Source organism: Somniosus microcephalus, chromosome 4, assembly GCF_052327205.1.
Source record: "Somniosus microcephalus isolate GS21.2 chromosome 4, FLI_Smic_1.0, whole genome shotgun sequence".
NCBI classification, from domain to species: Eukaryota; Metazoa; Chordata; class Chondrichthyes; order Squaliformes; family Somniosidae; genus Somniosus; species Somniosus microcephalus.
In genome coordinates, this window is record NC_140990.1 from 314,964,437 (window position 1) to 314,983,695 (window position 19,259).

Below are 19,259 nucleotides of genomic sequence, written 5' to 3' on the forward strand. Positions count from 1 at the left end.
TTACAGCCAATGAAGTACTTTTTGAAGTGTAGTCACTGCTGTAAGATAGGAAACGCGGCAGACAATTTGCGCACAGCAAGCTCCCATGACCAGATAATCTGTTTTTTTTAGTGATGTTGGTTGAGGGATAAATAAGAACATAAGAAATAAGAGCAGGAGTCGGCCATTCGGCCCCTCGAGCCTGCTCCGCCATTCAATAAGATCATGGCTGATCTTCTACCTCAACTCCACTTTCCTGCACTATCCCCATATCCCTTGATTCCCTTAATATCCAAAAATCTATTGATCTCTGTCTTGAATATGCTCAACGACTGAGCCTCCACAGCCCTCTGGGGTAAAGAATTCCAAAGATTCACCACCCTCTGAGTGAAGAAATTTCTCCTCATCTCAGTCCTAAATGGCCGACCCCTTATGCTGAGACTGTGACCCCTGGTTCTAGACTCCCCAGCCAGGGGGAAACATCCTCCCTGCATCTACCCTGTCAAGCCCTGTAAGAATCTTGTATGCTTCAATGAAATCACCTCTCATTCTTCTAAACTCTAGTGAATATAGGCCTATATTGGCCCAAAATATTGGCCCAGGACACCGGGGAGAACGGCTCTTCTGCAAAATAGTGCCGTGGGATCTTTTATGTCCTTCTGAGATAGTGTCTCATCCAAAAGACGGCACCTCCGACAGTGCGGCACCCGCCTCAGTACTGCACTGGGAGTGTCAGCCTGGATTATTTGCTCAGGTCAAGGGGAGGGGAATTGAACCAACAACCTTCAGACTCTGAGGCGAGCGTGCTACCCACTGAGCCACGGCTGACATCGTTAAATTAACAGGAAGCAGGAGAGCGGGCTGTGAACAGGTATCCATTTGTAGCTTGTTTAATGATTCTCAACATGTTTTTTTCTCCCCTCCCCCACAGCTGGATTCCGACAACTCGCAGCCAAACTTCGATGAAGACGGACACGATGAATACAACGAGATGCACATGCCCCTGTGAGGCGGAGCGAGAGACGGCCCTCCCCCCCACCGCTCCTGCCCCCCCTCCTCCTCCCCACACCCTCCTCCTCCTCCCGCTCCTCCCCCCTCCTCCTCCCCCCTCCCCCCACCCTCCTCCTCCTCCCGCTCCTCCCCCCTCCTCCTCCACCCACCCTCCTCCTCCTCCCGCTCCTCCCCCCTCCTCCTCCCCCTCCCCCCACCCTCCTCCTCCTCCCGCCCCTCCCCCCACCCTCCTCCTCCTCCCGCTCCTCCCCCTTCCTGCTCCTGCCCCCTCCTCCTCCCCCCCTCCCCCACCCTGCTCCTCCTCCCGCTCCTCCCCCCTTCCTCCTCCCCCCTCCCCCCACCCTCCTCCTCCTCCCCCCTCCTCCTCCCCCTCCCCCCACCCTGCTCCTCCTCCCCCCCTCCCCCCACCCTCCTCCTCCTCCCGTTCCTCCCCCTCCTCCTCCCCCCCTCCCCCGCCCTCCTCCTCCTCCCGCTCCTCCCCCCTCCTCCTCCCCCCACCCTCCTCCTCCTCCCGCTCCTCCCCCTTCCTGCTCCTGCCCCCTCCTCCTCCCCCTCCCCCACCCTGTTCCTCCTCCCGCTCCTCCCCCCTTCCTCCTCCTCCTCCCGCTCCTCCCCTTCCTCCTCCTGCCCCTGCCTCCTCCCCTCCACCCTCCTCCCCCTCCGTCTCTCCCTACTCCCCCTCCCCACCTCCCCCTCCTCCCCCTCCACCTCTCCCTACTCTCCCTCCCCACCGCCCCCTTCTCCCCTGCCCCATCTACCCTCCTCCCCCTCCGCCTCTCCCTGCTCCCTCTCTCCCTCCTCCTCCTCCTGACCCCACCCCTTCCTTCCCCCCTCCTTCCCCTCAAACCCCCTCCTCCTCCTCAAACCCGTCCCTCGCTGCCGCGGGAGTAGGGGGCGGGAGACTGCAGTAAAGCCAGGTCTCCGTAACCCTCTGCAACGAGCACATCTGAGTTGGAGAGTTAGAGAAAGGGAGCGGCAGCACTGACTGACATCCCACTCCCTCAGGGTCAACAGGAAATCTCAGTCCTTGCGTGAGGAACGTTGAGGAAGAACCGAGACGGATGACAGCCGTATGTTCCTAAGGCATCCTGTTGGTTTATGTTATATTAAGTACAACACCTTGATTAGCAAAACAAAAGCAAAAAAACTCCACACACGCACAAACTTTACTTGATATAAAAATATAATTGAATGTCTTATAGCTGACCGGTAGTGTCCATCCCGCTCATTGCTCCTCAGGTGTGGCGGTTGGGGCTGTGGGGGAAATGTTTGTCCGCCCCCCCATGGGAAGGTTTCTGCATCTCTCACTTGTATATCCACAGCAGCAACTTGCATTTCTACCGTGCTTTAAAGTGGCAAAACTTAACCAAGGCGCCTCACAAGTGCGTCACAAACCGAGCCCACACAAGGAGCTATCAGGACAGGTAGCAAAAGCTTTGGTCAAAGAGGTGGGTTTTAAGGAGCATCTTAAAAGGAGGAGAGAGAGGGGTGGAGAGGCGGAGAGGTTTAGGGAGGGAATTCCCGAGCTTAGGGCCCAGGCAGCTGAAGGCACGGCCACCAATGGTGGAGCGAATAAAATCGAGGATGCGCAAGAGGCCAGAATTGGAGGAGCGCAGAGATCTCGGTGGGGTTGGAGGAGGTTACAGAGATGGGGAGAGGCGAGGTCATGGAGGGATTTGAAAAACAAGGCTGAGAATTTTAAAATTGAGGCGTTGCCGGACCGGGAGCCAATGTAGGTCAGCGAGCACAGGGGGTGATGGGTGAACTGGACTCGGTGCGAGTTAGGATACGGGCAGCCGAGTTTTGGATGACCTCAAGTTTACGGAGGGGACGAGGTGGGAGGCCAGCCAGGAGTGCATTGGATTAATCATTTGCCGACCTATCACGCTCCCTTATTTCAGCGGATGTCCCGCCTTTAGTTAGCGCAAAGACTATCTGGGTGTTGATAAAAAACACAATGAATTGAGTGAAACAGATTGCTCCTGGCTCACACTGGCTCCTGCGCTCCGAGTGTCTTCCCTGGCTCTCCATTTCCCAGCGGGAGTGTGCGGGCAAGGGAGAGATATACAAAGGTTTTGTTCCTTGGGTTGACTGTTGCTTTGGGGAGAAGCTCTCTTCCTGGGGTGAATCTTTAAGCCTCCTGGACTTCTGTCCGGGGTGGGGAGGGATGCAGTTCCCCAATCCGACGATTGCTCCCTCCTTTCACAGGACAGGAGCGAGCAAGAGCAAGCGGTCCTACCCCTCCCTCGGTGTTCCTTAAATCATTCCAGGGCTTTCTCCTCCATCTCTCTCCCCAGGGACATAAGAAATAGGAACAGGAGGAGGCCATTCAGCCCCTTGAGCGTGCTTCGCCATTCCATTAGATCGTGGCTGATCTGTACCTCAACCCCATTTACCCGCCTTTGCTCCATATCACTTGATACCCTCACCCAACAAAAATCTATCGATCTCAGTCTTGAAAGCTCCAATTGTCCCCCAGCATCCGCAGCCTTTTGAATGTCATAAGATAAGAACAGAAGAAACAGGAGCGGGAGTCAGCCATATAGCCCCTCGAGCCTGCTCCGCCATACGGCCCCTCGAGCCTGCTCCGCCACACGGCCCCTCGAGCCTGCTCCGCCACATGGCCCCTCGAGCCTGCTCCGCCACACGGCCCCTCGAGCCTGCTCCGCCACACGGCCCCTCGAGCCTGCTCCGCCATACGGCCCCTCGAGCCTGCTCCGCCACACGGCCCCTCGAGCCTGCTCCGCCACACGGCCCCTCGAGCCTGCTCCGCCACACGGCCCCTCGAGCCTGCTCCGCCACACGGCCCCTCGAGCCTGCTCCGCCACACGGCCCCTCGAGCCTGCTCCGCCACACGGCCCCTCGAGCCTGCTCCGCCACACGGCCCCTCGAGCCTGCTCCGCCACACGGCCCCTCGAGCCTGCTCCGCCACACGGCCCCTCGAGCCTGCTCTGCCAGACGGCCCCTCGAGCCTGCTCCGTCACACGGCCCCTCGAGCCTGCTCTGCCATACGGCCCCTCGAGCCTGCTCCGCCATACGACCCCTCGAGCCTGCTCCGCCATACGGCCCCTCGAGCCTGCTTCGCCATTCAATAAGATCATGGCTGATCTTCTACCTCAACTCCACTTTCCCACCCGATCTCCATATCCCTTGATTCCCCTAGAGTCCAAAAATCCATCGCTCTCTGTCTTGAATATACTCAACGACTGAGCCACCACAGCCCTCTGGAGTAGAGAATTCCAAAGATTCACCGCCCTCTGAGTGAAGAAATTTCTCCTCATCTCAATCCTAAATGACCGACCCCTTATCCTGAGACTATGACCCCTAGTTCTAGACTCTCCAGCATCTACCCTGTCAAGCCCTCTAAGAATTTTATATGTTTCAATGAGATCACCTCTCATTCTTCTAAACACCAGAGAGTATAGGCCCATTCTACTCAATCTCTCCTCATAGGGCATCCCTCTCATCCCAGGGATCAGTCTAGTGAACCTTCATTGCACCGCCTCTAAGGCAAGTATATCCTTCCTTAGGTAAGGAGACCAAAACTGTGCGCAGTACTCTAGGTGTGGTTTCACCAAAGCCCTATACAATTGCAAGGAGGACAGCATGCCAGGGGATCTCAGAGATGCCATAATCATGACCATCTTCAAGAAAGGTGACAAGTCCGATTGCGATAATTACAGAGGAGTCTCCCTGCTGTCTGCCACAGGGAAAGTTATCACAAGAATCCTCCTCAATCACCTTCTCCCAGTGGCTGAAGAGCTCCTCCCAGTGTCGCAATGCAGATTCCGCCCACTAAGGGGCACAATGGACATGATCTTCACCACGCGTCAAATACAAGAGAAATGCAGGGTACAGCACCAACCACTGTACATGGCCTTCTTTGAACTCACAAAGGCCTTCGACACTGTCAACCGTGAGGGATTATGGAGTGTCCTCCTCAAATTCATTTGCCCTCAAAAGTTTGTCACCATCCTCTGCCTGCTTCACGATGACATGCAAGCCGTGATCCTGACCAACAGATCCACCACAGACCCAATTCAAGTGCGGACCGGGGTCAAGCAAGGCTGTGCCATCGCACCAACGCTCTTCTCAATCTTCCTTGCTGCAATGTTCCATCTGACCCTCAGTAAGCTCCCCGCTGGAGTGGAGCTAATTTACAGAACAAACGGGAAACTGTTCAACCTCCGTCGCCTCCAATCCAGATCCAAGGTCGTCCCATCCTCTGTCATCAAATTACAGTATGCAGACGACGCTTGCGTCTGCGCTCACTCGGAGGTCGAACTCCAAACCATCATCAACATCTTCACTGAAACGTACAAGAGCATGGGCCTTACACTAAACATCCGTAAGACAAAGGTCCTCTACCAACCTGCTCCCACCACACAGTACTGCCCCCCGATTATCAAAATCCACAACGAAGCCTTGGACAACGTGGACCACTTTCCATAGCTCGGGAGCCTACTGTCAACAAGGGCAGACGTCGATGATGAAGTCCAACACCGCCTTCAGTGTGCCAGTGCAGCCTTCGGTCGCATGAGGAAGAGTGTGTTTGAAGACCAGGACCTCAAACCTGGCACTAAGCTCATGGTCTACAGAGCAGCAGTGATACCCGCCCTGCTGTATGCCTCAGAGACATGGACCATGTACAGACAGGCACCTCAAAACACTGGAGAGGTACCACCAATGCTGCCTCCGCAAGATCCTGCAAATCCATTGGCAGGAAAGGCGCATCAACGTCAGTGTTCTTGCTCAGGCCAACATCCCCAGCATCGAAGCTTTGACAACACTCGATCAGCTCCGATGGACGGGTCACATTGTCCGCATGCCCGATACGAGACTCCCAAAACAAGCGCTCTACTTGGAGCTCCGGCATGGCAAGAGAGCCCCAGGTGGGCAGAGGAAACGCTTCAAGGACACCCTCAAAGCCTCCTTGAAAAAGTGTAACATCCCCACCGACACTTGGGAATCCCTGGCCCAAGACCGCACAAAGTGGAGGAGAAGCATCCGGGAAGGCGTCGAACACCTCGAATCTCTTTGCCAGGAGCAAGTGGAAGCCAAGCGCAAACAGCGGAAGGAGCGCACGTCAACCCAAGCACCCCACCCACCCGCCCCTTCAACCACCGTCTGCCCCACCTGTGACAGAGACTGTAGGTCCCGCATTGGACTCACCAGCCACCTGAGAACTCATTTTTAATGTGGAAGCAAGTCATCCTCGGTTCCGAGGGACTGCCTAAGAAGAAGATATAATTGCAGCAAGACTTCCTTTTATACTCCAACCCCTTTGGAATAAAGGCTAACATACCATTCTACATGTTGGCCATTCTTTGGCGGAAGAAATTGCTGACCTCAGTTTCAACCCACGGCCCCTTGTCCCACTAGCACCGTTTAATTCGAAGCACTTTTCTGTATTGTTTACTGTTTTAAATACCTCTGTAAGATCTTATGTATACCTCTCAGTCGCCTTCCTTACAGGACAAACAGTCCAAGTTTCTCCAGTCTTGTGACTTTAAAAAAAAAAAATCATTCTCGGGATGTGGGCGTCGCTGGCAAGGCCGGCATTTCATTGCTCATGCCTAGTTACCCTGAGGTAGCGGGCAACGTTTCTTTTGTAGCGGTTTCATGCAACTGAGTGGCTTGTTGGGCCACTTGATAAGAAATAGGAGCAGGAACAGGCCACTTGGCCCCTCGAGCCTTCGGAGGGCAGTTGAGAGTCAACCACCTAGGTGTGGGGACTGGAGTCGCATCTAGGCCCAGACCAGGGTAAGGACGGCAGGTTTCCTTCCCTAAAGGTTCATTGGTGAACCAGATTTTTTTTTTTACAACAATCCGACAGCTTCACACGGTCACTTTTGAGACCGGCTTTTCATTCCCAGTTTTTTTTAAAAAGCGGAATTCAATTTCTCGAACTGCCAAGATGGGATTTGAACTCGTATTCTCTGGATTATTAGTCTAGTAACTAATAGTAATAGATACTATCTAGTAATCTGGTTGTACCTCTCCTTTTGTATTAACTATATTTATCCAGTGGCAGGAGGGTCGGTAACCAGAGGACACAGATTTACGGTAATTGGCAAAAGAGCCAGAGGGGGGATGAGGAGAATTTTTTTTACGCAGCGAGTTGTTGTGATCTGGAACACGCTGCCTGAAAGGGCGGTGGAAGCAGATTCAATAGTAACTTTCAAAAGGGAATTGGATAAATATTTGAAGAGGAAAAATTCGCAGGGCTATGGGGGAAAGAGCAGGGGGGAGAGTGGATCTAATTGGAGAGCTCTTTCAAAGAGCCGGCACAGGCATGATGGGCCAAATGGCCTCCTTCTGTGCTGTACGGTTCTGTGGACTTAATTTTTATTTCCATTGTGCTTAATTTCTTTTAACTTACTTCTCCGCGATCTGCCGCAACTCTTGAGAAGTTAGAACTAAGTGTCAATCAGACAATCAGTAAAAAAAAGAAGTCGGGTAGATTAGAATAAATTTGAGTGTAATTATAATAAATTTGACTGTGATTAAGAGTGACTGGAGGCGGGTGACTAAAAAGTGTGACAGAAGTAAGTGATACATTGATAGGAAGTGTGTGCAAGGGCGAAGACTTCTAACATGTGAGTATATCTGCTTCATTAGCCTGAATGACCAGAAATATTGCCAAACTCTCATTCTTCCAGCTGCCATGTGTGGCTCTGATGTTGGTTGAGGGATAAATATTGGCCAGGACACCGGGGAGAACTCCCCCTGCTCTTCTTCAAAATAGTGGCCGTAGGATCTAATACGTCCACCTGAGTGGACAGACGGGGGCCTCGGTTTAATGTCTCATTCGTTAGACGGCACCTCCGACAGTGCGGCACTCCCTCAGCACCGCACTGGGAGCGTCAGCCTAGATTTTGTGTTCAAGTCTCTGGAGCGAGGCTTGAACCCACGACCTTCTGACTCAGAGGTGAGAGAGTGCTACCCACTGAGCCACAGCCGACACTGACAAGAGTGAAGGTTAAATTGAATTAATTCATATTTTTCTATCAAATATAAAGTGCCGAGCGGCTCAGGGCAAATCCCGGGAACAGACATCCCGTGCTCGTGGCTCACCTGTTTCCGTCACTGCCCCTTGTGCAGCGGCTGTATCGCTGCCATCTGATGCCAACACCCGACTGCGAACAGGCAGAAGAGTGGCGCCTGCTGTTGAGTCATGACGATAGAGGCGGGGGAGGCAATTGTCAACAAGCGCTCACGGAAAGCTGGCGGGTTCCTAATGGGTTACGCACCCCGCCCAATTTTCCGTTCCATTGACTTCAAGCGAAAGTAAAATCGGGGTGGGGCGCGTAATGGCAATGTTCCCCCTGAGCTGCGCAGCCGTGCAGCGCTCCAGAGCTCCCGTGCAGCCGGCTCGCCAGCTCTTAAGTGGAAAAAGCATGCCTGCGTGGCCATTTTGAATGGGCCGCGCGGCCCCCCAAAAAATGAGAGGGAACATTGTATAACGGGCGATCGATTGGCGACCACCAGCTCTCTGCCCTCTCCCAGAGAGGAGGGGACCCGCTATAAACTCATTGAATGGGATGGGGGGGGGCGCGGGGGGTCTAGTTAACGTGTGCAGCACGGACCAGTTGGGCCAAATGGCCTGCTTCCGTGCTGTAAATTCCCTGAAATTCTATTCTATGTCGGTGGCAACATAAACCCACCAAGGCCGAAATTCAGCCCTCCCTTCCCGCCCCCCCTCCCTGGATCACTGCCTTAAACTGGCAAAGAGGTGCCGGCTCTCTCCCCCACCCCCAGGGGGGGCTTGTCGATGATCAATCTGTCCCTCGGACAAACATGCTGCCAGTCGGAGGCCTAGAGCTGGCGAGAGTTACGTGCAAGTGACTTGGGTACACTTGGCAGTGTTTGGTGTCCAACCGTTGATATTTGGCATAAAAGATACCGGGGGGGCGGGGGGGTGAATGAAAATGAGGGCTAACAAATCATAACAACCGCGCACTCGCCAGGACTGAATAAATCGAACCCCCCCCCCCGACTGTCCGCGCGATGGGATGAAATCCGGTGTTTTTTTTTGGGAGATACTGAGGGGGAGGGGGATAGTCCTGTTTTGCAGTTCCCTCCGTTATTCTATTTGTAAAAAATGGCAGAGAGAGAGATGGATGGAGAGAGAGAGAGAGAGAGAGAGACTGGGGGAGAGAGAGAGACTGAGGGAGAGGGAGAGAGAGAGAGGCTGGGGGAGAGAGAGAGACTGGGGGAGAGAGAGAGAGACTGGGGGAGAGAGAGAGACTGGGGGGAGAGAGAGAGACTGGGGGAGAGAGAGAGGCTGAGGGAGTGAGAGAGAGAGGCTGGGGGAGAGAGAGAGACTGGGGGAGAGAGACTGGGGGAGAGAGAGAGAGACTGGGGGAGAGAGAGACTGGGGTGAGAGAGTGAGACTGGGGGAGAGAGAGAGAGGCTGGGGGAGAGAGAGAGACTGGGGAGAGAGAGAGAGACTGGGGGAGAGAGAGAGAGACTGGGGGAGAGAGAGAGACTGGGGGGAGAGAGAGAGAGAGACTGGGGGAGAGAGAGAGGCTGAGGGAGTGAGAGAGAGAGGCTGGGGGAGAGAGAGACTGGGGAGAGAGAGAGACGGGGGAGAGAGAGAGAGACTGGGGGAGAGAGAGAGAGACTGGGGTGAGAGAGAGAGACTGGGGAGAGAGAGACTGGGGAGAGAGAGACTGGGGAGAGAGAGAGACTGGGGGAAAGAGAGCGAGACTGGGGGAGAGAGAGAGAGACGGGGGGAGAGAGAGACTGGGGGAGAGAGAGAGAGATGGGGGAGAGAGAGACTGGGGGAGAGAGAGAGAGACTGGGAGAGAGAGACTGGGGGAGAGAGAGAGAGAGAGACTGGGGGAGAGAGAGAGAGACTGGGGGAGAGAGAGAGACTGGGGGAGAGAGAGAGACTGGGGGAGAGAGAGAGAGACTGGGGGAGAGAGAGACTGGGGGAGAGAGAGAGAGACTGGGGGAGAGAGAGGGGGGGAGAGACTGGGGAGAGAGAGAGACGGGGAGAGAGAGACTGGGTAGATACGCAAAGCTTTGCTATTCCCTCGAATTTGGGACGACTAACATACAGGGGAGAGGGGGAGGGGTGGGGTAGAGGAAGGGGGAACTGAACAAGTCACAAATCCCGATTTTATGACCTGGGATTCCCGGGATTGTTTTTTTTTACCCGTTCGGTTGTTTCCTTCTCCAATGTGTTTTCTCTTTTGTAACAGGACGCCGCGGGAACCTCGTGAAAATCGTGCAACTTAATGTTTCTAACCCTGCACTATCCGCCTTGTACAGTAACAGCTTTTTTTAATATCCCTTGCCTCACTGCTGCTCATTCGATGGGTGTTGGGTTTTTCTGTATAAGAGCGTACATTTATAAATTATTTTATTGAGAATAGATGTAATAATTTAAAAAAGATTATGGAAATTATTGGTCAGGACTAGCCTGGCATTTGTAGTGTGAATACTGAGATGTGTGAAAGTTCCCCTTTAATTGTGCCAATGATTTTTCAGACTTTCTTGCCTTCTGTATGTTTGAAGCTGTGCTCTCCAGAACCGGCTGTCTGTTTTATATTCCAGCCATGGGAAGTGTTCCTTCTTTTCCACGCCGATCCGACGCGGTCAACTGTTTAATAAAAATTTAGTGTGTTACAATCACTGGCTCCCTGGCATCTCTTTCTAATCATTGAGTGGTTCAATATGGATGAGGTCACAAATCGAACAGGAGGAGGGCCATTCAGCCTCTCTCTCTCTCTCTCTCTCTCTCTCTCTCTCTCTCTCTCGAGCCTGCTTTTTTAAAATTCGTTCTGGGGATGTGGACGTTGCTGGCAAGACCAGCATTTATTGCCCTCGAGAAGGTGGTGGTGAGCCGCCTTCTTGAACCGCTGCAGTCCGTGTGGTGAAGGTGCTCCCACAGTGCTGTTAGGGAGGGAGTTCCAGGATTTTGACCCAGCGACGATGAAGGATCGGCGATATATTTCCAAGTCAGGATGGTGTGTGGCTTGGAGGGGGACTTAGAGGTGGTGGCGTTCCCATGTGCCTGCTGCCCTTGTCCGTATAGATGGTAGAGGTTGTGGGATTGGGAAGTGCTGTCGAAGAAGAGTAAAAGAACTAGGAAGGTAGTGCAGGAGTCCCCTGGGTCCATCTCCCTCTCCAACAGATTTTCCGTTTTGGATACTGTTGGGGAGATGGTTTCTCGGGGGGAATGCAGCAAGAACCAAGTCCATGGCACTACGAGCGGCTCAGCTGTACAGGAGGGGAGGGAAAAGAGTGGGAGAGCACTAGTGATGGGGGATTCTATCGTAAGGGGAACAGATAGACATTTCTATGGCCACAGATGTCACTCCAGGATGGTATGTTGCCTCCCTGGTGCCAGGGTCAAGGATGTCACTGAACGTCTGCAGGGCATTCTGAAGGGGGAGGGCGAACAGTCAGAGGTCGTGGTTCACATTGGTACCAACGACATGGGTAGAAAGAGGGATGAGGTCCTGCAACAAGAATTTAGGGAGCTAGGTAGCAGATTAAAAAGCAGGACCTCAAAGGTTGTAATCTCTGGATTACTCCCGGTGCCACACGCTAGCGAGTATAGGAATAGGAGGATAGAGCAGATGAATGCATGGCTAAAGAGTTGGTGCAGAAGGGAGGGCTTTAGTTTCCTGGATCACTGGGTCTGCTTCTGGGGAAGGTGGGACCTGTACAAGTCGGACGGGTTGCAACTGAACCAGAATGGGACCAACATCCTTGCGGGGAGGTTTGCTAGTACTGTTGGGGGGGTTTAAACTAACTTGGCAGGGGGATGGGATACAGAGAGGAGCTATAGTAGGGGGTGATGCACAGCCAAATATAGAGGAAAAAACAAGTCAGTCTGGAAGGCAGAGCAAATATGTAATGGCACAAGGGAGTATGGCAAGGCTGGGTGGCATTTATTTTAATGCAAGGAGTCTTGCGAGTAAGGCAGATGAATTGAAGGTGTTGATGAACACATGGGAGTATGATATTGTTGCTATCACAGAGACATGGTTGAGGGAACGGCAGGACTGGCAGCTCAATATTCCAGGGTATAGAATCTTCAGGTGAGACAGAGGGGGGAGTAAAAGAGGAGGGGGTGTCGCAATATTAATCAAGGAGTCAATTACTGCTGTAAGGAGGGATGATATCTTAGCAGCTTCCTCTAATGAGGCCATATGGGTAGAACTTAAAAACAAAAAGGGGGCAAGCATTTTGCTGGGAGTGTACTATAGGCCCCCAAACAGTCAGGGGGAGATAGAGGCAAATCTCAGAGAAGTGTAGAAATAATAGGGTAATAATAGAAGGGGATTTCAACTTCCCCAATGATGTAAGAAAAAGGAGACTTACCATCAAGTAACTTTAAAGTAAGCTTTAAGTAACTTATAAACACACTATATACAAGAGAGGTCTTTACCATGCCTCTGGTAGAAGCCTCTTACAATACTGAACAGACCAGTATTTATACCAGTCCAACAGGAAGTGAGGTATGTACACAGTTCATAGTTCACAGTTCATAGTTCACAGGAAGTGATGACATAACTTCCCGGAAGTTAGCATTTTTATCACATTCTTCCCTCCTGCAGGATTAGGAGGCTGTGGTCTACCTTTTGGTCCGCAGCCGCCGAACAAGGAAGAGTCGCACCCGTTTGGATTCCCGTCGTAGAGGGTCGCTGGTCCGCTTACATGCGGTTGGCCATTGGTCAGAGTCTGTGTGGCCTGGATTGCCCTGTGAAGGGTCGGGGAGATCATGGCTTCGAGTATGAGCCCCAATAGGTTCAAAGTCAGACTGCCTCTGTTCAGAGGGAGGTGCAGAGCTGGTCTGTGGCGGATCAGTACTTTCATGCGCGGTACTGGGAGGGTCGCAACCTTGAGCACGGGGTTCTACCGGCACCAAGCTAGTTGGTGTCCGATCAGGATCCTGGAGAGGGGTACCCGATAGGTCCCAAGAGTTTCCTGGTGAAATGCCATCACCCGATGTCCCACTAGGTCCTGGTGGGCAGGGAGCCAGATCCCGTAATGATACGGTAGATTCTCGGCCGTCGGAATATCGTATGTTTGCATAGGTGGGGTTGGCATCGGTTAGTTCAACCTCGTCTACGAGAGGGTCATTTTTAGACGTCCGAACGTATCTTCGGAGTAATACAGGTCCAGGAGTAGTTAGCCATGACGGGAGTGATGTCCCATGAGATGAGCGACGCTGGAATCCAAAGAACCGCTCATGAGGTGTAGTATTTGTGGCTGTAGAAAGCAGGGACCGTATAGAGTGCAATGCATCCGGAAGCACTGTTTCCCATTGCTGGTCTGGTAGGCCCCGAGATCTTAAAGCGAGACGTACGGAATTCCAGATGATACCGTTATACCTCTCTACCTGCCCATTTCCGATGGGATGGTATGGTGTTGTTTTGCTTGTAGCAATTCCCCGTTCTGAGAGGTAGTCCTTGAGTTCCCTTGACATAAAGGATGGACCCCGATCTGAGTGAATATAAGCCGGCATGCCACAGAGAGAAAATACCTGCTCAAGGCAGCAGATTATTGTGGACGCCAGCATATTGGAGCAGGGGAAGGCAAACGGAAAACGTGAATATTCGTCGATCATGGTGAGCAAATATGTGTTCCGAGTTGAAGAGGGCACTGGGCCCTTAAAATCGATGCTAAGTCGTTGCATCGGTTGGGTTGCATGTATGAGTATACCAGCTGAGGGGCGGAAGAACTGAGGTTTTAATTCCGCACAAAGCCGGCATTCTGAGCATATTTTCTTTACATCTCCAGTGGAAAAAGGGAGATTCCGTGATCGTACGAAATGTAGCATGCGCGTAACGCCAGGATGACACAAACCATTGTGGACATCCATGAGAGTGGAGGATGACATAGTGGAGCAGAATGCCCGTGTGAGGGTGTCCGGGGCCACATTCTCCTTGCCAGGCCGATAGAGAATGGTATAACCAAAAGAGGCCAGTTCCATCCTCCAAAGTTGTATTTTATTATTCTTAATTTTGGTTCGTTTTCGATTATCGAGCATGAAGGCGACTGATCGTTGGTCCGTGATCAATGTAAAGTGCTGGCGAGCTAGAAAATGGTTCCACTTCCGTACTGCCTCTATGATGGCTGTGGCTTCTTTCTCAACCGGAGGATAATGTAGCTCGGCACCTTGTAAGGTCCTGGACATAAATGCTACAGGACGACCTTCCTGATTCAGAGTAGCCGAGATCGCCACCTCCGAGGCATCACATTCAACCACGAAAGGGAGATTCTCATCGATGGAGTGAAGAGCCGCTTTCTCCAACTGTTTTTTGAGAAGGTTAAAGGCTGCAACAGCCGCTGTTCCCAGTGGAAATGATCTAGCATGCAGCAAGGGTTGGATTTTGTCCGAAAAATGAGGAATCCATTTAGCGTAGTATGCAAACAGACCGAGAGCCCGACGTAAAGAAGCCGGATTCTTAGGTGACGGGAGCTCTTGGAGCGGGCGAAGTCTTTCTGGGTCTGGCTTAATGATACCATTGCCTACGCAGTAGCCAAGGATGTTGATGGTCGGTTGCGACTCAACAGATTTGGATTCATTCAGGGTCAAATTACAGCGATGGAGGGCATCCCGAAATTTTTGGAGGTTGGAGTCGTGTTCCTGTTGATCGTGACCTGCAATGGTAATGTTATCAAGATAGGGAAAAGTGTCCCTTAGGTTTTCCTGCTTAACCAGGCCATCCATTGCCCGTTGAAAGACAGCCACTCCATTAGTAACCCCGAATGGGAGGCGACGAAATTGGTACAGCCGTCCATTAGCCTCAAAGGCTGTGTACTGCTTATCTGAGACCTTCAAGGGTAACTGATGATAGGCACTTTTTAAATCGTAAGTTGAGAACACTTTGTATTCGGCCAGTTTATTAACCATATCATCAATGCGTGGCAATGGGTAGGCGTCCAAGTCGGTATATTGATTGATGGTTTGCGAATAATCGATGCATAGTCGCTGTTTGTGAGGTTTTAGAGGGTTCTTGACAATGACGACTTGAGCCCGCCAGGGCGACGAACATGGTTCAATGATATCCTCTGCTAGAAGTCGAGAGATTTCAGCCGCAATAAAAGATTGGTCTTCCTGATTAAAGCGCCGCGATTTCGTTATTATCGGTTGGCATTGAGGCGGAATACTGGCAAATAATGAGGGTTCATCAAGTGAAGCTGCTGATAATGCACAAAAAGGTAATTTAGATGGTATATTAGAAATAGTAAGTCCGGGTTTGGATCCACCAAACTCAATGGTGAGTTTCTTATGCTGTTTTTGGAAGTCCAGCCCTAAGAGGAGATCACTACATAAGTCTTTGAGCACCGAAAGTCGGGTGGAGGGATACATACGACCATGAAGTGTCATATCAACAACACAAAAGCCGGAGATTCTGGTATTAAGTGATGACTGGGCCATCGCAATTGCCTGGTCCGATGGGAAGACATGTAGTTTCAATTTCGCAACAATCTGTTCCTTAATGAAACTATCAGTACTTCCTGAGTCAATGAAGGCATCTAAGGTATGCCCTTTAATTGAAATTTTTGTGGCTGCCTGAGACAGGTTCTGTGGGCAAGCAGCTGTAATTGGTGTCGTTGCACAGAGAGTGGCTAAAACTCTCGGTGTGCTTCTTCGGGAGAGAGCTCGAGAGGAAGCTTGATAGGTCCTAGCTGGAGCATCTTGATAGGCCCTAATTGGGGCAGTTCGGTAGGCCTTAGCTGGATTGGCCCTCGTAGAGGCCCTTGATAGGCAAACTTTAGCAAAGTGTCCTTTTTTCCCGCAATAACTGCAGATTGCATTGCGAGCAGGGCAGGTTTTCCTAGGGTGAAAAGCATCTCCACAAAAGAAGCATTCCTTCCTAGATTGCCAAGAGGCTGCTAAAGTGGGGTCGTCCTCCTCTTCTTCATCAGAATTATCAGAATTAGATTCCCCCATGATAGGGTTCACCTGAGACCGCTTGAATTGTCTGGTTGCAGCTACAGCAGCAGATCGAGATCTGGGCAGCTGATAGAGGTCTGCATTTCTCTTTGCCAAATCCAGTGAACAAGCTAGGTCAAAAGCTTTTTGTAGCTCAAGTGTTTTACTTTCTAGTAGACGCTGGCGTATAAATGGAGAGGCAATCCCGCAGATGAAAGCATCACGAATCATTTCTTGGCGGTACAGCTCAGCTGAGGCTGCCTGAAAGTTACAATCTACGCTGAGCCTGCGAAGTTCTTGCAGGAATTCGTCAATTGATTCCCCTGGCCCTTGTCGGGCTGTGGCCAGTAGATGTCTAGCATAGACCTCATTTGGGGTCTTCGCATACAGTTTCTTAAGTGCCCGAATCACCTCTTCGTAATTATCCCAGTCATCAACATATTCGAACACTTTTGGGGTCACATAATTGACAAGTATCTTCAATTTAGCAGGAGCATCCACTTTACATTCATCCAGAAAATTCTCAAAAGTACAATACCAATGCTTCCATACCCTGCCAGCTGCTGGTGTATTCGGGTCCAAGTCCAGACGAATAGGTCTAAGGATTTTCTCCATGATGGGTGGTTCCCTGGATCCTTAACTTCCGAGTTTGTCTGAAGGTCTAGTATTTGTCAGTGTAAATACTAAGTTACTTAAATTGATGTAAGAAAAAGGAGACTTACCATCAAGTAACTTTAAAGTAAGCTTTAAGTAACTTATAAACACACTATATACAAGAGAGGTCTTTACCATGCCTCTGGTAGAAGCCTCTTACAATACTGAACAGACCAGTATTTATACCAGTCCAACAGGAAGTGAGGTATGTACACAGTTCATAGTTCACAGTTCATAGTTCACAGGAAGTGATGACATAACTTCCCGGAAGTTAGCATTTTTATCACACCCAATATTAACTGGGATAGTCAGAGTGTGAAAGGCTTAGAGGGTGCGAAATTCTTAAAGTGCATCCAGGAGAGCTTTTTGAGCCAGCATGTAGAAAGTCCTACAAGAGAGGGGGCGGTACTGGACCTAATTCTAGGGAATGTAGCCAGGCAAGTGGTAGAAGTGTCAGTAGGAGAGCATTTTGGTGACGGTAACCATAATTCGGTGAGATTTAAGGTAGTCATGGAAAAGGACAAAGATGGACCGGAAATAAAGGTTCTAAATTGGGGGAAGGACGATTTTAATATGATAAGGCAGGATCTGGACAAAGTGGACTGGGAGCAGCTACCTGTAGGAAAATCCACATCAGAGCAGTGGGAGTCTTTCAGAAAGGAAATAGAGAGAGTACAACGCCAACATGTTCCCGTAAAGGTCAAGGGTGGGACCAACAAGCCCAGGGAACCCTGGGTGTCAAGGGATATACAAGAATGGATTAGGAAAAAAAGGGAGGCTTTTGGCAGATACAAAGGACTAAAAACAATGGAAGCCCTAGAGGAGTATAGAAAGTGCAGGGGGGTACTTAAAAAAGAAATTAGGAGAGCGAAGGGGGGGGCATGAAAAAACACTGGTGGGCAAAATAAAGGAAAATCCCAAGGTGATTTGTAAGTATATTAAGGGCAAGAGTATAACCAGAGAAAGAGTAGGGCCCATTAGGGACCAAAGTGGCAATCTGTGTGTAGAGCCGGAAGATGTAGGTGAGGTTTTAAATGAATATTTTGCATTTGTGTTCACTATGGAGAAGGACGATGTAGGCATAGAAATCAGGCAGGGGTATTGTGATATACTTGAACAAATTAGTATTGAGAGGGAGGAGCTACTAACAGTTTTAGCGGGCTTAAAAGTGGATAAATCCCCAGGCCCAGACAAGATGTATCCCAGGCTGCTGTGTGAGGCAAAGGAGGAGATTGCAGGGGCTCTGACACAAATTTTCAGAACCTCTCTGGCCACAGGGGAGTTGCCAGAGGACTGGAGGACAGCTAAAGTAGTACCATTATTCAAGAAGGGTAGTAGGGATAAACCAGGGAATTATAGGCTAGTGAGCCTAACATCAGTGGTAGGGAAATTCTTGGAAAAGAGGCAGGGATTAATCAAGGATAGTCAGCATGGCTTTGTTAGTGGGAGATCATGTCTAATTAATTTGATTGAATTTTTCGAGGGGGTGACTAGGTGTGTGGATGAGGGTAGTGCAGTTGATATAGTCTACATGGCTTTTGACAAAATCCCGCATGGGAGACTGGTCAAGAAGTAAGAGCCCATGGGATCCAGGGAAATTTGGCACATTGGATCCAAAATTGGCTTAGTGGCAGGAGGCACAGGGTGATGGTCGAAGGTTGTTTTTATGACTGGAAGCCTGTGTCCAGTGGTGTACCACAGGGATCTGTGCTGGGTCCATTTTGGGAGGACTAACAAGGCAAGGGAATACAGAATGAATGGTAGGACACTAGGAAGGACAGAGGATCAGAGAGACCTTGGTGTGCATATACATAGATCCCTGAAGGCAGCAGGACAGGTAAATAAGGTGGTTAAAAAGGCATATGGGATATTTGCCTTCATTAACCGAGGCATAGAATATAAGAGCTGGGAGGTTATGATGGAGCTGTACAAAACGCTAGTTAGGCCACAGCTGGAATATTGTGTGCAGTTCTGGTCGCCATACTATAGGAAGGATGTGATTGCATTGGAGAGGGTGCAGAGGAGATTCACCAGGATGTTACCTGGGCTGGAGCACTTCAGCTATGAAGAGAGACTGGACAGGCTGGGGTTGTTTTCCTTAGAGCAGAGAAGGCTGAGGGGGGACCTGATTGAGGTGTACAAAATTATGAGGGGCATAGATAGGGTAGATAGAAAGGAACTTTTCCCCTTAGAGGGGTCAATAACCAGGGGACATAGTTTCAAGGTAAGGGGCAGGAGGTTTAGAGGGGATTTGAGGAAAAACTTTTTCACCCAGAGGGTGGTTGGAATCTGGAACTCACTGCCTGAAAGGGTGGTAGAGGCAGGAACCCTCACAACATTCAAGAAGCATTTAGATGAGCACTTGAAACACCATAGCATACAAGGCTATGGACCAAGTGCTGGAAAATAGGATTAGAATAGACAGGGCTTGATGGTCGGCGCAGACACGATGGGCCGAAGGGCCTCTTTCTGTGCTGTATGACTCTATGACTCTAAGCCTTGGCGAGTTGCTGCAGTGCATCTTGTAGGTGGTACACACTGCAGCCACGGTACGCCGGTGGTGGAGGGAGTGAATGTTGAAGGGGATGGATGGGATGCCGATCAAGTGGGCTGCTTTGTCCTGGACCGTCATTCAATTAGATCACGGCTGATCTACAACCCCTTTGTTCCACATCCCTTGATACCCTTACCCAACAAAAACCTATCAATC

General features: G+C 50.9%; 1 protein-coding gene across 1 annotated transcript in view; it reads left to right on the forward strand.

Moving 5' to 3' along the window:
- LOC147120620 (anion exchange protein 3-like) overlaps window positions 1-1,159 on the forward strand; it is a 199,509-nt gene extending 198,350 nt beyond the window's left edge. The window contains exon 22 of the mRNA XM_085984239.1: window positions 911-1,159. Within this exon, the coding sequence (XP_085840365.1) occupies window positions 911-988 (78 nt within the window). The 3' untranslated portion in view covers window positions 989-1,159. The remainder of the gene's footprint in view (window positions 1-910) is intronic.
- Window positions 1,160-19,259: the final 18,100 nt, after the last annotated feature.